This window comes from Psammomys obesus, unplaced genomic scaffold, assembly GCF_907164565.1.
Source record: "Psammomys obesus unplaced genomic scaffold, mPsaObe1.curated_primary_1811, whole genome shotgun sequence".
Classification (NCBI taxonomy): Eukaryota; Metazoa; Chordata; class Mammalia; order Rodentia; family Muridae; genus Psammomys; species Psammomys obesus.
In genome coordinates, this window is record NW_026585504.1 from 14,651,015 (window position 1) to 14,665,543 (window position 14,529).

Here is a 14,529-nt window from a genome sequence, read left to right on the forward strand (position 1 = left end):
TCTGGAAAACCCACAAAAGAAAAAAAAGTATTTTGTTTTATTGAGTGTGCATGTATGGCAGGCATATCATTGCATGTACATATGGAGGTCAGAGGATGACGTAGGGTATCAAGTCCACAGCTTATCTCCACCCCACCTCTGCTTGCTGCCTTGTTTGCTCTAGAGCAGTGGCTCTCCACCTTCCTAGTGATGGGCCCTGTAATATAGTTCCTCATGCTGTGGCGGCCCCCAGCCATAAAGGTACTTTGATTTCTATTTTATAACTGTAATTTTGCTGCTATTATGAATCGTAATGTAAACATGTGCTATGCAGGATATCCTTTGGGACCCCTATGAAAGGATTGTTCGACCCCCAAAGGGGTCACAGCCTACTGCTGGTCTAGTTTCTCATGCTGGTGGGGCTATTTTCTAAGATCCTTCTTTGTACCCTCCTATTTATTTAATAATTTGCAGAATTATTACTACTGTGGAATTGTAGATGATTGGTAGAACTTGCCTTGAGAAGTTTTGAAGGCATTTCACTGTTGTCTTTGAGTTCTGGTGCTTCTACTGAGTAGTGTAAGGCCACTCTGAACTTGCGTCGGGTCCTATGACCTGTATTCTGTTACTATAATCCTGCAGGGTTTTCTCTCTGTCCCAGTGTCTGTATTCCCCACCCCCAGATGTGTCTCAGCTGTGTCAGGTTGACAGCTGAGCTAACTATGACATTATGATTCAGGGTTCATTCATGTTACTCTGCTGCATGGATTAGAATTTCAGACTATTTTATTGTAACTGATACCATATTGTATATATAAGCTATTTACTCTTTAATTCATCAGTTGATGAACACTGGGGTAGCTTCTCTTTTTTTGTCCCTATGACTCATGCTGCCAAGAAGGTTGGTGCAAAGACTTGTATAAGGATGTTTTATTTTTCTTATGTAAACTGTGCAATTTTTGGATTTTACCATCTATTTTAATCCTTTGAGTTACTAATTTCTTTTAATTAGTAATTAAAAGCCTTTGCTTTTAATACTTGAAGTCTTTTTTCCCCTCTGAATATTTTTGTCTTGTTTTATATGTGTATTTCCCTTTATTGATAATAATTTTTTGAAGGTTTTTTTTTTTCCCCCTGAAGAGTCACTATCCTAAACTTTAATACTGTATTTATTTAAGTGGTGCTGGGGTGGAACTCAGAGCCTCGAGCTTGCTGCACTGCCACTGAGAATCAGTCTTTATCTATCTATCTGTCTGTCTGTCTGTATATCTATGTGTCTGCCTATCTATCTATCTATCTATCTGTCTGTCTGTCTATCAATGTGTCTGCGTATCTATCTATATCGATTGATCAATCGATGGACAGAGTCTTGCATTGTAACCCAGGCTAGACTTGTACTTGCCATCTTCCAGCCTTGGTCTCCTAGCTGTTGGGATTACAGGCATGTGTCACCATACCAGTCTTGTTTAGTGTTGGGGAACTAAGCTGTAGGGCTGGGTGAATGACATGTATGTGCTTTACCAATAGGTTCTACTACAGACCAATTTCTTGTCCTGTGTTTTGGTTTTGTTTTTAAGATAGGGTCACACGTGCTATCGCAAGCTACTTATTATATAACAAGGCTGATCCTCTGCTTAGTCACATGGTTTCGTTTTGTTTGTTTGGTTTTTGAGATAGGGTCTCACTGTGTAGCCTTAGCTGTCCTGGAACTCATTATATAGACCAGGCTGGCCTCTAATTCAAAGATCCACATGCCCCTGCCTCCTGAGTGCTGGGATTAAAGATGTGTGCTATGAGGCGCAGCTTGTTGAATGGTCTCATCAATTCTAGGGCTAGAACCCAGGGCTTTGTGAATGCTAGGCATGAACTCCCCTAACTGAATTATGTCACCAACCTGTTTTAACGTCTTTTACATTTAATTTGTAAGTGTGTGTATGCACATGTATGACTCAATACATGTGTGAAGGTCAGAGGATTATTTGAATGTATCGGTTCTCTCTTTCTACCTTGCGGATCTGGGAACCAAACTCTTGTCAGGCTTGACAAGCTAGTACCTTTTGTCTCAGTCACTGCTTTACTGCTGTAAGAGACACCATGACCATGGCAACTATTAGGAGAGAAAGCATTTAATTGGGGCTGGCTTACAGTTTCAGGGGTTCAGTCCATTATCACCATGGTGGGGAGCATGGCAGCGTGCAGGCAGGCACTGGAGCAGTAGCTGAGAGCTACATTTTGTTTATTTTTTTCTTTTTTTGGTTTTTCAAGACTGGGTTTCTCTTTGTAGCCCTGTTCTATCTACCTCTGCCTCCCAAGCACAGGGATTAAAGCTGTCCTCCACCACACCTGACTGAGAGCTATATTCTAACCTGCAGGAAGAAAGACACCGTGGGCTTTTAAAACCTCAAATCCTGCCCACAGTGACATACTTTCTTTAAAGCCACAGCTCCTAATCCTTCTAATCCTTTCAAATAGTGCCACTCCCAGGTGACTCAGCATTCAAATATGAAGTGTATGGGGCCCAATTTTTTCAGACTACCATACCTACTGAGTCATCTTGCTGGCCCTTGCTTTTTTTTTTTTTTTATGATTTAAAAACATTTTAATTTTATGTGCATTGTTGTTTTGGGTATATACATGTCTGTATGCAGGTATCAAATCCCCTTGAAACTGGCATTACAAACATTTGGGAACTACCATGGGTGTTAATAATTGAACCAGGTCCCCTGGAAGAGCAGACAGCACTAACCACCGGGCCATCTCTCTAGGTCTGGAGCTTGCTGTCTTTTAAATGAGAGCTTGTCCTTATTTGCTAAAATTTACAAGTGAAATAACAGAAATCTGGCCTATAGTTCTAAGGTGGTTGAAGCTCCTTGTTCTGGAATTCACAGGATATGACCTGCTGGGGCATTTTGTCAGGAGTCTTTGTGTCAGAATGCTGGCCATCCTGGGTTGGTCAGGGTCCCCAGAACATGCAGTTTCCTGCCTGCAGGGTACAGGATGAGATGCAGGGATAGACTCCATCCTGCATGTACTCATCACTGTGACTCCTGTTCACCATTTCAAGGCTTTGTGTTTTATTTTCTCCAGGGCAGAGGAGGGGCAGGGAAAGAGGATATGGCATTTGAACTGCTTCTTAAATAGACTTCCAGGCAGTCCTCCTCCTGTTTTTAGCAGCAACCTCACTGTCACTTTTAAAATTATCTGATGTTGCTGCCAAGTCCTAAGCCCTTTTTGGGGGCATGGGAGTGGTGTGGTAGTATCACCCTGGTAACTTCTTGGCTTTCTCTTATTTGGCCTCATAATTAGTTTTTACTGGTCTGCCAAGTGGATTGCCGCTCTTCCAGAATACGTGTGTGTGTGTGTTTCTCCTTGGTTTTTTTGTTTTTTTTTTTTTTGGTTTTGGTTTTTTGAGACAGGGTTTCTTATATTTATGATTGTGAGCCTAGCCTTCAACGGCTGAGCCACCTCTCCAGCCCTCAAGACAGGGTTTCTTTTTGTAGCCTAGCTAAGGCTGTCCTGGACTTTCTTTGTAGACATACTTTGAACTCATAGTGATCCACCTGCCTCAGCTGGGATTACAGGTGGTCCCACCATACCTGGTGTTCTCTGTTTTTGTTTTTCTAGCATACGTAATTCTCAAAAAAAAAAAAAAAAAAGTGCTTTACTGTTGCTTAGCAGGGTTTTGGAAATAAAGTAGATGTTGAATCTACCATTTTAATTTGCTAGTTCTCTTTTTTTCATTGTCAAATTCCTACATATTGTTTTTAAAGGTAGAAAAAGCGCGAACTCCTGAGGGTTGTTCTGACCACCACATGTAGTTAGTACTGATGCTCATATGTACAGACTGTGTATATACCACACACACACACACACACCACAATAATAGCAAGTTAAAAATAAATAGTAAAAAGGTTTAAAGCAAAGCATGGAGGCACATGTCTGTAATTATAGCACTTGGGTGGTAGAGGCAGGAAGACCTGTGCTTAGGGCCAGCCTGGACTACAGGAGATCCTGTTTTAACCCTCATTTTATCCCTATCCCCTCAGTAAGAAAGAAAAGGAAATAAAGGAAAAAAACCAAACAAACCAAAAAATAGCAATTGAGGTAGCAGGTTGGCTGACATGGGGGATGGTGGGCATTTGCCAAAAAAGCCTGACAACCTGAGTTTTGATCACGAAACAACAATGGAAAGAGGACATTGACCCTTAAAAGTTACTCTCTGACCTTGAAATAGTGCTTTTTTTTCAAGCTTTGGCTGTCCTGGACTCACTTTGTAGACCAGGCTGGCCTTAAACTTCAGAACTCACAGAGATCTGTCTGCCTCTGCCTCCCCGCGTGCTGGGATTATCTGTGTGCTCCATTGTGCCCGGCTCCAAATAGTGTTTATGTTAGGAAGAATACTGTGTGTATACGTGTACACGTGTGTGTGCCTCCCCGTATGTTTATTCTTTTTTGGGTTTTTTGGAGGCAAGTTCTTACTATGTATTCTTGACTGGACTGAATCTCATTATGTAGACAAGGCTGGCCTTGAACTCATAGAGATCCTGTTGTCTTTTTTCTTCCAAGTACTGGGATTAAAAGTATACAATTAAATGCATGTGTGCATATTAAGACACTGTAGCTCTGGAACTCATTCTATAGATCAAGCTGGCCTGGCATTTACAGCAGTCAGCCAACCTCTGTCTCCCAAGCTCTGGGATTACTGGCATGTTCCAAGGTATCCAGGGCTTTGTGTAGGTTTTGAATTGTTTTGTTGCTTTGTTTTTTGTTGAGACGGGGGCTCTCTATAGTCCTGGTCGTCCTGGAATTTTTCTGTGTAGACCTCACAGATACTCCTGCCTCTGCTCCGGAGTGTTGGGATTAAAGGCAATGGCCCGCTTTGTGTATGTTAGGCAAGCACTCCACCAGTTGAGCTAGCAAAAACATCAGCAGCCCACACTGAGAATTTTGGAGTCATCTTTTTAACTTTAGGGGGTGTTGCAGTACTGGGCTGTACTGTTTTGCTTTCTCCGCAGCAGTGCGTGAGGATTACAGTTGTTGCACATAGTAGTTGTGCTTGGTTTTGTGAGTTTTTATAACCTTAGCCATTTTTGTGGAATAGAGCGGTATTTCAGTTTGTTTGTTTGTTTTGGAGACAGGGTTTCTCTTTGTGAAGCAATGACTGTCCTGGAACTCCCTCTGTAGACCAGGCTGGCCTGGAACTCTCAGAGATCTGTCTGCCTCTGCCTCCCAGTGCTAGGATTTAAGGGGTGCACTACCACTACCTGGCTTACTGTGGTTTTAATCATATTTCTCTGCTGACTAATGCATTTTAACATCTGTTTTATAAATGTACATAGTGGTACAGTGAAGCAGAATGTAGTTACACTCTGTGAGATCGGGGATGGTTCTATAAGCATATCTGGTCTCCATTATATATGATAGACAGAATTTTGGTAGTTTGATGGTGGAGTTAAGTTTGAATCTTCTTATGCTTAATAAGCTAGTACTTTTATATATATATATAATTTTTTTTTTTTTTTTTGGAATATGCTGATTCCTTGCCAGGGATTTTATAAGAAAAACATTGAACAGAGTGACTTGTGTAGTCGAAAGTCTGTTTGTTAGGTTTGGAGTTCTGGAATTACAGCCCTAGCTCGAGTTCTTTAATTTTTGAATAATTGATTTAGAAATGTAGGTGAATTCAAAGGTTAGATATAAAAGAAACATGATATGGACAGCTGATAGCTTGACTCTTTTTATTCTTCCTTAGGACATTTTCATTCCATCACCAAGTCTGGAAGAACGATCAAATGATGTGAAGAAAGGTGGAGATTTGCATAGCTCATCTTTGACTGTTGAGTGTTCTAAGACTTCAGAGAGTGAACCAAAGAATTTCACTGATGATCTTGGGCTGTCCATGACAGGAGACTCTTGCAAACTGATGCTTTCTACAAGTGAGTGTAGTCAGTCCTCAAAGATGGAGAGCATGGGTTCTCCTAGGACTGAGGAAGATAGAGAGAACACGCAGGTTGATGACACTGAACCATTGTCTCCAGTCACCAATTCTAAACTTCCTCCTGAGAGTGATAGTACCCTGAAGAATCCAGCACAAGATGGCCAGGTAGAAGTGAATCAGAATGATGACAAAAGGAAAGGGGATGATACAGAGAACAGAGGTGACCACGTTTGTGTTTCAGCTGCTGGTGGTAAAGACAGGGAAGAAACTGTTGCTGAAGATGTGTGCATTGATCTCACTTGTGATTCTGGGAGTCAGGCAGTTCCTTCTCCAGCCACCCACTCTGAGGCACTTTCTAGTGTTTTAGATCAGGAGGAAGCTATGGAAATTAAAGAGCACCACCCAGAGGAGGGGTTTTTGGGATCTGAGGTAGAAGAAGTCCCTGAGACTCCCTGTGGAAGTCATAGAGAGGAGCCCAAAGAAGAAACAATGGAAAGTATCCCGCTGCACCTTTCTCTGACTGAAACCCAATCCCAGGCACTGTGTCTTCAGAAGGAACTCCCCAAAGAAGAATGCCCAGAAGCTATGGAAGTGGAGACGAGTGTGATTAGTATTGACTCCCCCCAAAAGCTGCCAGTACTTGACCAGGACTTAGAGCAGAAGAATCCAGAACCCTGGGAAGAAGCTACTTCCGAAGACTCCAGCATTGTCATTGTTGACGTGAAGGAGCCCTCTCCTAGAGTTGATGCTTCCTGTGAACCTTTGGAGGGAGCGGAGAAAGGCTCGGATTCCCAGTCCTGGGAGGATGTGGCTCCAGAGGTAGAACCATGTGCTGAGACTAGATTACATACTCCAGAGGAAAAGAGTGCAGAGTGTGATGGAGATGCCAAAGCAGAGACCACAGAAAAGGACTCTGCAGATGAAGACCCTCCAGAGTCTCCTTTGCCTGCAGATGAAGACCCTCCAGAGCCTCCTTTGCCTTCAGTGAGAGACGAACCTCCCAGACTGGATCAGGACATGCAGCAGCCCCAGCTTCAAGAGAAAGAGAGCTCAGTGACCATAGATGCAAAAGTGGCTGATGCCAAGCCGCTGGACTCAGAGGGAGCATGCCAGGAGCCTGAGAAGGCCCCTGCCCCTGCCTCACAGAGTTTCTGTGAAAGTTCTAGTGGTGAGTGATGGCAGATTCATGTTGAGCTATCCAGCCAGGTTCCCATTTGGAACAGAAGGGAGGAGAGCTCTCACACTGAACTGTGTCAGGACTCAGCATTAGCTTGAAGGAATAGTATTTGGAAAATTTTGAGATTAAGCATTCTAGTTTTTTTTCATAGTTGTAATTATTTGTGTGACCAGAGATCATTTGTGAGTTATCAGCACCATAATTCAAGAGTAGTCAATGTGTTTAATTTGGAATTGTTCTAGTTTTTTTTTTATTTTATTTATTTTTTTTTTTATTTTCTACTTTACTTAGCTCCTACCCTTGAGGCCCCCAACCCCATGGTTAACCTCATGTGAGCTAGGCAGGTGCCACCAGTGAGCTCTACCTCCAGCCTTAACATTTTCATGGTTTTACAAGTACAGTGATCCTTTCTCTCTCTCTCTCGTCTCTTTTAGTTCAAGGTTTCATTTTTATGGTTCAGACTGGCCTCATGTCTTACACTTTGTTTTTCCTGATATTTAACAACTTTATCTTATAACAATTTTTAAAATTTCCTTGGAAATTTTACACTTTTATACAGTATATTTTGATTATGTCCATCCACTGTTACCCCCCTCTAAACACCTCATGGCGCCCCATCCCCATCACCCTTCCAGCTCCATGTTCTCCTTTTATGGACTTGTTATTAATAGTCCCTTGAGTCCGGCCATTGCTGTCCGTTGGTGCCTGGTTGTGAGGCCCTCCTCTGGATGTGGATAGCCACAGTAGAGATCTCTCCCTCAGCAGCTATCAGCCACTAATAAGCCTTCCCCATTTGTGCTAGAATTGTGGCTGGCTTGTGCAGGTCCAGTGCAGGTAGCGATAGGTGCTGTGAGTTGGTGTGTGCAATAGCCGTGCCGTGTTGAGGAGACAGCATTCCACTACATTCCCCTGTCCACAGCACTTAGAGTCGTTCTGCCTCTACTTCTGCAGAATCCTCCAAGCCTTCCTGGAGAGGATTCCTGACCAGCTGAGCACTCACTGTCGCTTCTGCCCGTAGCTAGCCTAGATAGGTGTCTGCAGTAGCTGCTGCCCACTGCAAAAAGAAGCTTTTCCTTTTCTGACCAAAGTTGAGAGCAACATTAATATATAAACACAAATATTTAGAGGGCAGATTGACAACTTGGCCATCTAACATTAACAGCCAGTAGGTTCCCAGCTGTGGCCTTTGATCTGTCTAGTCGTGTAGTACCATGTTTTTCTGTCCCCGTGTCTCAGGTGCTGGGATGGCAGGTATGTGCCACCATCCCTGGCAGAACTCTTATTATTTTTTATAGTTGTATGCAAAAATATTCTAAAATACTGAGATATTAGTTGCTATGGTAATAATATTCTTTATGAATAGTATTCTTCATGAATATTCTAACAGCTTATGTTGTTAGTTGCTAGAATGAGCTACTTCTTGTCATAGACAGTGCCTTGTTAAAATTTTTTTTTACTAATATTAATCTGGATTATTGAAAATGCTGGAAACTTATTTTATTTCCTCCTCATTCCCTCCCCCTTTAACTCTCTGTCCCTTTTCCTTCCTCTCCCCAACTCCTCCAGCCCCCTTTCACTTCCTCCCCTTCCCTTTTCTCTTTCCTTCTCCTTTCCTCTTTCCCTTTCCTCTTTTTTTTTTCTTCTTTCCCTTCTCCTTCCTTTGACTTCCTTTTTCCTCTCTCCCTTTCCCTCCACACAGCAGTCACTTCTCCTTCCTTCTTTTCCCTCCTCTTTCCTTTTCCCTCCCTGTCCTCCATTTTGTTGGGAAGTACAATAACTGCTCCCTGTAGCAGGAGGCATTCTGAAAATGAGGTTTTCCCTTCCTAAATGATTCTCCAGCTGGGCGGTGCACGCCTGTGATCCCAGCACTCAGGGAGGCAGAGGCAGGCGGATCTCTGTGAGTTCAAGGCCAGCCTGATCTACAAAGAAAGTCCAGGACAGCCAAGGCTACACAGAGAAAAAAGTAATGGAAATAAATGGTTGGAAATCTTAATTACAAAAGGTTAAGAAATTAAAAGTTGTCTTGCAGTGGTGATGTATGCATCCCAGCACTCAGGGAAGCAGAGGCTAGTGGATATCTGTTAAGTTCAAGGTCAGCCAGGTTTACAGAGAGTTCCAGGGTAGCCAGGGCTACACAGAGAAACCCTGTCCCAAAAAGCAGCAGCAGCAGCAATAACAACAACAACAACAAAATAAAAGGAATTAACAGTTGAGGCTGGAGAGGTGGTTCAGTGGTTGAGAATGCTTGCTGCCCTCCAGAGGACCAGAGTTTGGTTCTCAGAACCAATTTGGGCAGCTCACAATCCCTGTAACTCCAGCTCCAGGGGATATGGCATCCTCTTCTGGCCTCTGTGGTACCGGACCCTGCACATCATGAGCGGACATGAGGCATAACACACACACACATATCAAACAAAAATAAACATTAGTTAAGGCCTGATTTAGTTTATGCTGTAGACTGTCTATGAAAAAGCCTCTAGGACTAAGACTGCCCAGTGTCTAGCTCAAAAGAAACAGTAACCCAACTATTCTTCAGAAAGCAGCTGGAGTCTACACCTACTGCTGGGGACAAGAGTTAAAAATAACTATTTTTTTAAAAAGAAAATAAAAGTTTTATTTAGAAATTAGAACATGTAGAATAATAGTTTCTGAGTGAGAGAATTAGTCTAAAACAAGAATGTTGTAGGAAAAACAGAAAAACTATTATATGCTTAAAATAGAGTTTTTGGGTTGGATGCGGCTGGCGGTAAGGAGTTTGCTGTGATTTCCTGAGGCCCTGGGTTTGAGTCCCTCACTGCAAAAACAGTAACACAGAATACAGTTGTTTAGTTGCTAAAACTTAAGGAGGATTCAAAAAGAAGAATGAGCTGGGTGCTATAGTCGCAGCACTCGGAGGCAGAGGCAGTGCATCTCTGTGAGTTCGAGGCCAGCATTCTCTACTTCTCTATTTCTCAAAGCGAGTCCAAGACAGCCAACGCTACACAGAAAAACTCCATCAGAAAAAAAAAAAAATTAAAAAATATAGAGAGAGGAATGTGGAAAGTTAATGGTTCTTCAGTTTAAAAAGGCAGAATGAGGGTTAGGAATGTAGCTCTTTTGGTAGTGCCTGCCTACCATGATAAAGCCTTGTGTTTTATTTCCAGTACTGAATAAATTTGGTATGGTGACTACACCTGTAATCCCAACACTTAGGAGGTGGAGACAGGAAGAACAGAAAGCCAAGGTCTCCTAGGCTACAGAGGCAGTTTCAGGTCAGCCTGGGGTACATGAGACTCTGTCCCAAAAAATTACATAAATAATGCACTGGTGAGATGGCTCACTGGGTAACGGCGCCTACATCCAGGCCTGATGATCTGAGTTCCATTCCAGGGACCCACATGGTGAAAGGAGAGAACCAACTTCCTATAGATTGCTCTCTGCCCTCCACATGTGGGCTGTGGCACACTCACCCCCCCCCCCCCCGCTATGCACATAAAATAAATGAAATGTAATATAACATAACATTTTAATAAAGCAAGCCACTAAGTAAGTCATCCTGGGCTATGTGAGAGCTCGTTTCAAAACTAACCAAGCAAACAATAAGAGGTGTAAAGTGGGTGAGTTGGGACTGGGGATAGAGCTGTGTTGGAGTACTTGACTAGTGTATCTAAGACATGAAGGTTTCCTATCTAACACTGCAAAACATACACTTAACAAATAATTGAGTCCCAGTTTTTCTTTTTCTTTCCTTTTTTCTTTTCTTTTCTTTCTTTTTTTTTTTTTTTTTTTTGAGACAAGGACTCACTATATAGTCTGATGTCCTGAAATTCATAGGTAGACCAGGCTAACCTCAAGCCCAGTTCATTAGATTTCTTATCAAAATTAGGACACTTGTTTTTTTTTTTGTTTTTTGTTTTTTGTATTTGTTTTGTTTTTTTCAAGACAGGTTTTCTCTGTGTAGTCCTGGCTGTCCTGGAACTTTCTCTGTAGACCAGGCTGACCTCAAACTCAGAGATCTGCCTGCTTCTGCTTCCCTTTGTGCTGACATTATAGGCATGCACCATCACACCCAGCAAAGGGACACTTATTTTAAATTTAAATATTTTTTCTTTGTCTCTTTTTTCCTGTCTTCTTTCCTTTTTCTCTCTTTCTCTTCCTCTTTTTCTTTTCCTCTCTCCCTTCCTTCCCTCCTTCTTTCTCCTTCTCTCTCTTCCCTCTTTTCCTTCCTTCCTTCCTTTCTCACTTTTTTCCTTCTTTCTTCCTTCCTTTCTTCTTTCCTTGTGTGACAAGTTTTCTCTGTAGCCCCAAAGCATTTCTGCTCCTGGCTTTAGGGACAGATCTGCCCACCTGGCTTGTAGACTTTTTTTTTTTTTTTACAAGCAAAAACTAGGTCTCTTATAGCCCAGGCTGGCCTTGAACTCTGTGTAGCTGAGGCTGACACTGGGTTTTTGATCTTCTTGTCTCCACCTCCACGTGCCACTACTATTGTGTACATCAAGAACAGTTCATGTGGCATACGGGGGTTGGGGAGAGCTCTGCATGTGCCAGGCAAGCACTCAACCTGCTGAGCTGCATTCCAGCCCTAATAGTTTCATTGATTTTTAAACATGTCATGCTGAAATATGAAAAAGTGCTCAGGTTGTTCAAGAAAAATGAGACTGTACTGAAAAGAGGGAGTCAGATGGGAGAGAGGGAAAGAGAGCCGCAACCAGTCTCGATACCTCTATTGATGGTCGCTGGTCACTGCTCACAGGTCAGCAGCCTCCTCCCTCACCTGCCTGTGGAGGCTGTCTCTAAGAAGGTGGTGCTAGAAAAGTTCCGGCTCAGCTAACGCCACAGCTGTTACTTCACAGGCTACGGGGTCTCTGTTGAGGTGCAGCTGTAATCTTCGTTTTTTGTGTGACAGAATGTCATCCTGGCTGGCACAAGCCAGCACACAGATTATTCATGCACAGCATCGCAGCATAGAAGTTTTTCATTTACTTTTTGTTTTTTCGTTTTAGAGACAGATTCTTATTATTTAGCTCTGGCTGACCCAGTACTTCGTAGCCTAGGGTAGGCTTGAACTTAGGACAGCCTTCATGCCTAAGCCTCCTGAGTGCTGGGATGACAGCATGACCTGCTATACGCCACCTCTTTGTTGTTGTTCTGTGTTTGTTTTTCGAGACAGGGCTTCTCTGTGTAGCCCTGGCTGTACAGAACTCAATCTGCAGACCAGGCTGGCCTTGAATTTATTGCAATCCACCTGCTGCCGCCTTCTGAGTGCTGCGTTTACAGGTGTGCAGCACTGTGCCCAGCTGGGAAGCAGTTCTTTTAAGTACCCGTGAAGACAGTAGGCGCTTTATAGCATAGTGCAGTTAGGAGAGACCGTCCTTGTATTGAGCCAGGCGAGGTGGCACACGCCCGTAATCCCAGCACTCGGGGGCAGAGGCAGGCTGATCTCTGTGAGTTCGAGGCCAGCCTATCTACAAAGCACGTCCAGGACAGCCAGGGCTGTAACACAGAGAAACCCTGTCTTCAAAACCCCAAAACAAACAAACAAAAGGCCAGGACTTTTGAGTTTTAGACCTGTTCTAACTCACTAGCTCTTTCCATTCTTGGGAGTGCTTTTCTCTTTTTTAATAAACCATTTCTGTTTCTACTATTTATAAAATTCTCAGGAAAAAAGGAAAAATAAACTTCAATACCAATTGAAAAGGTTTTTTTAGAGTGGATGTGGTGGCTTATGCTTATACCTAGCATTTGGGACAAAGAGACAGGAGGGTCAACTCATGTTGAAGGTGCTCTTGACTCATAAGAATTACAGGCCAGTTTGGGCTAGCTCATGAGACCCTCTCAACACCTCTCCTAACCATAAAGAGTTTTAGGTAGTGCTTTGCAGTAATGAATCCTGAGAATTTCTTAGTAATAAGGCCAAATTTCCTACACAGGTGTTTTGATGGTTATTGTTTTCTTTTGTCTCTTTATTGTATTTCCATTGATATGCTGATATGAAATAGGGTAACCTATTATTATTATCTGGTAAAGAAGAAAAGATTTGGGTAATTTAAGTCATGGGCTAAGCATGAGAGAACTGAAATGTAGAAAATTCCGGTTACCTCAAAAGGATAAAATAGACAACAAATGTATTTTGCAAAATTTGGTGATAATCTTAACTGTATTAATGGTGATTTTTCAGATGGCTAGATAAGTACAGAGAAATGGAAAAATCTTTGGAGGACATTGAACATGAATAATTACAGAAGATCTAGTCTTGCTACCAGTTAACTGCATACTGACTGAAGAGTTAGGATTTAGATTTTTTTTTTAAGGTTTTATTTTATGTGTATGAATGCGTGTGTACCAACTATGTTGGTTCTGGGAACTAAATCTGAGTCCTCTGCAAGGTACTCTTAACTGCTGAGCCATCCCTTTAGCCTGAGGAGTTAGGAATTTTCCTTGTATTGAAAACCTCAGAGGATTTTGATGAGAAGCCAGCTCGGTCAAAGCCATATCATCCAGCTTATTTCTGGTTACACTGTTAAGGAACTGGGGGCTGGGACAGAGGCTGAGAGATGGGTAGGCGGTGGTCCAGGACTGAGGCTTTGGAGGCTGAGTGGAGGCTGTGGCAGCGTTACCCTCAGGACGTGAAAATGTTTCAAGTCTCTTAAGTTATATTGATGAAATTAGATGGTCTTAAACTTATTGTAGATTTTATTTATTTATTTATTTATTTATTTGTTTATTTATTTATTTATTTATTTATTTATTTAAATTTTAAGACAGGGTTTCTCTGCGTAGCCTTGGTTGTCCTGGACTCACTTTGTAGACCAGGCTGGCCTCGAACTCACAGAGATCTACCTGCCTCTGCCTCCCTGAGTGCTGGGATTACAGGCGTGTGCCACTGAAGGAATCTTGCGCCAAAAACCAATTTCCACTAATAAGACACTTACACGTGTGCATGTTCATCTGTCTCCCCGCCTCTGCCCTTTGAGTGCTGAGAGTGAAGGTGTGTGCTGCCACACACACCTGGCTAAAAAGTGCTTTTATGTCTTCAAGCTTTTTTAATGTTTATAATAATTTAATAGCAACCACCTAAACATGTACATTGGGAGTGCTCCTTACGAAATTTACCACGATGCAGGAATTGAGTTTTGAATATTGGTACGCTCTTTAGCATCTAGAAAGAGTGCTATTCAGTACAGTTGAAGGAAAGCCTCTGATTTGGTTGTTAGAACCAGTGACTATTTTGAAGTCTTTTCTGGCCCATGAGATCCTGTCCCCTTTCAGAGCAGACCATATGTCAGGCTTTGCTTTGGAAGTCTGGGAGAATGCAAGCTCAGAAAGAAGCTGCCTAGCACATTTTGCTGTTTGGACTCAGAAGGGTCGGGCCTGTGTGTCTGAATGCAGTGAGGGGTCAGGTCTGTGCAGTCTGGATGCAGTGAGGGGTCGGGCCTGTGTGTCTGGATGCAGTGAG

General features: G+C 42.6%; 1 protein-coding gene across 3 annotated transcripts in view; it reads left to right on the forward strand.

Moving 5' to 3' along the window:
• Positions 1-14,529, forward strand: part of Tp53bp1 (tumor protein p53 binding protein 1) — a 69,916-nt gene that overhangs the window by 25,833 nt on the left and 29,554 nt on the right. For all 3 annotated transcript variants that reach the window (XM_055626239.1, XM_055626308.1, XM_055626399.1), the window contains exon 12: positions 5,732-7,085. In XM_055626239.1, coding sequence (XP_055482214.1) covers positions 5,732-7,085 — 1,354 coding nt within the window. The remainder of the gene's footprint in view (positions 1-5,731; positions 7,086-14,529) is intronic.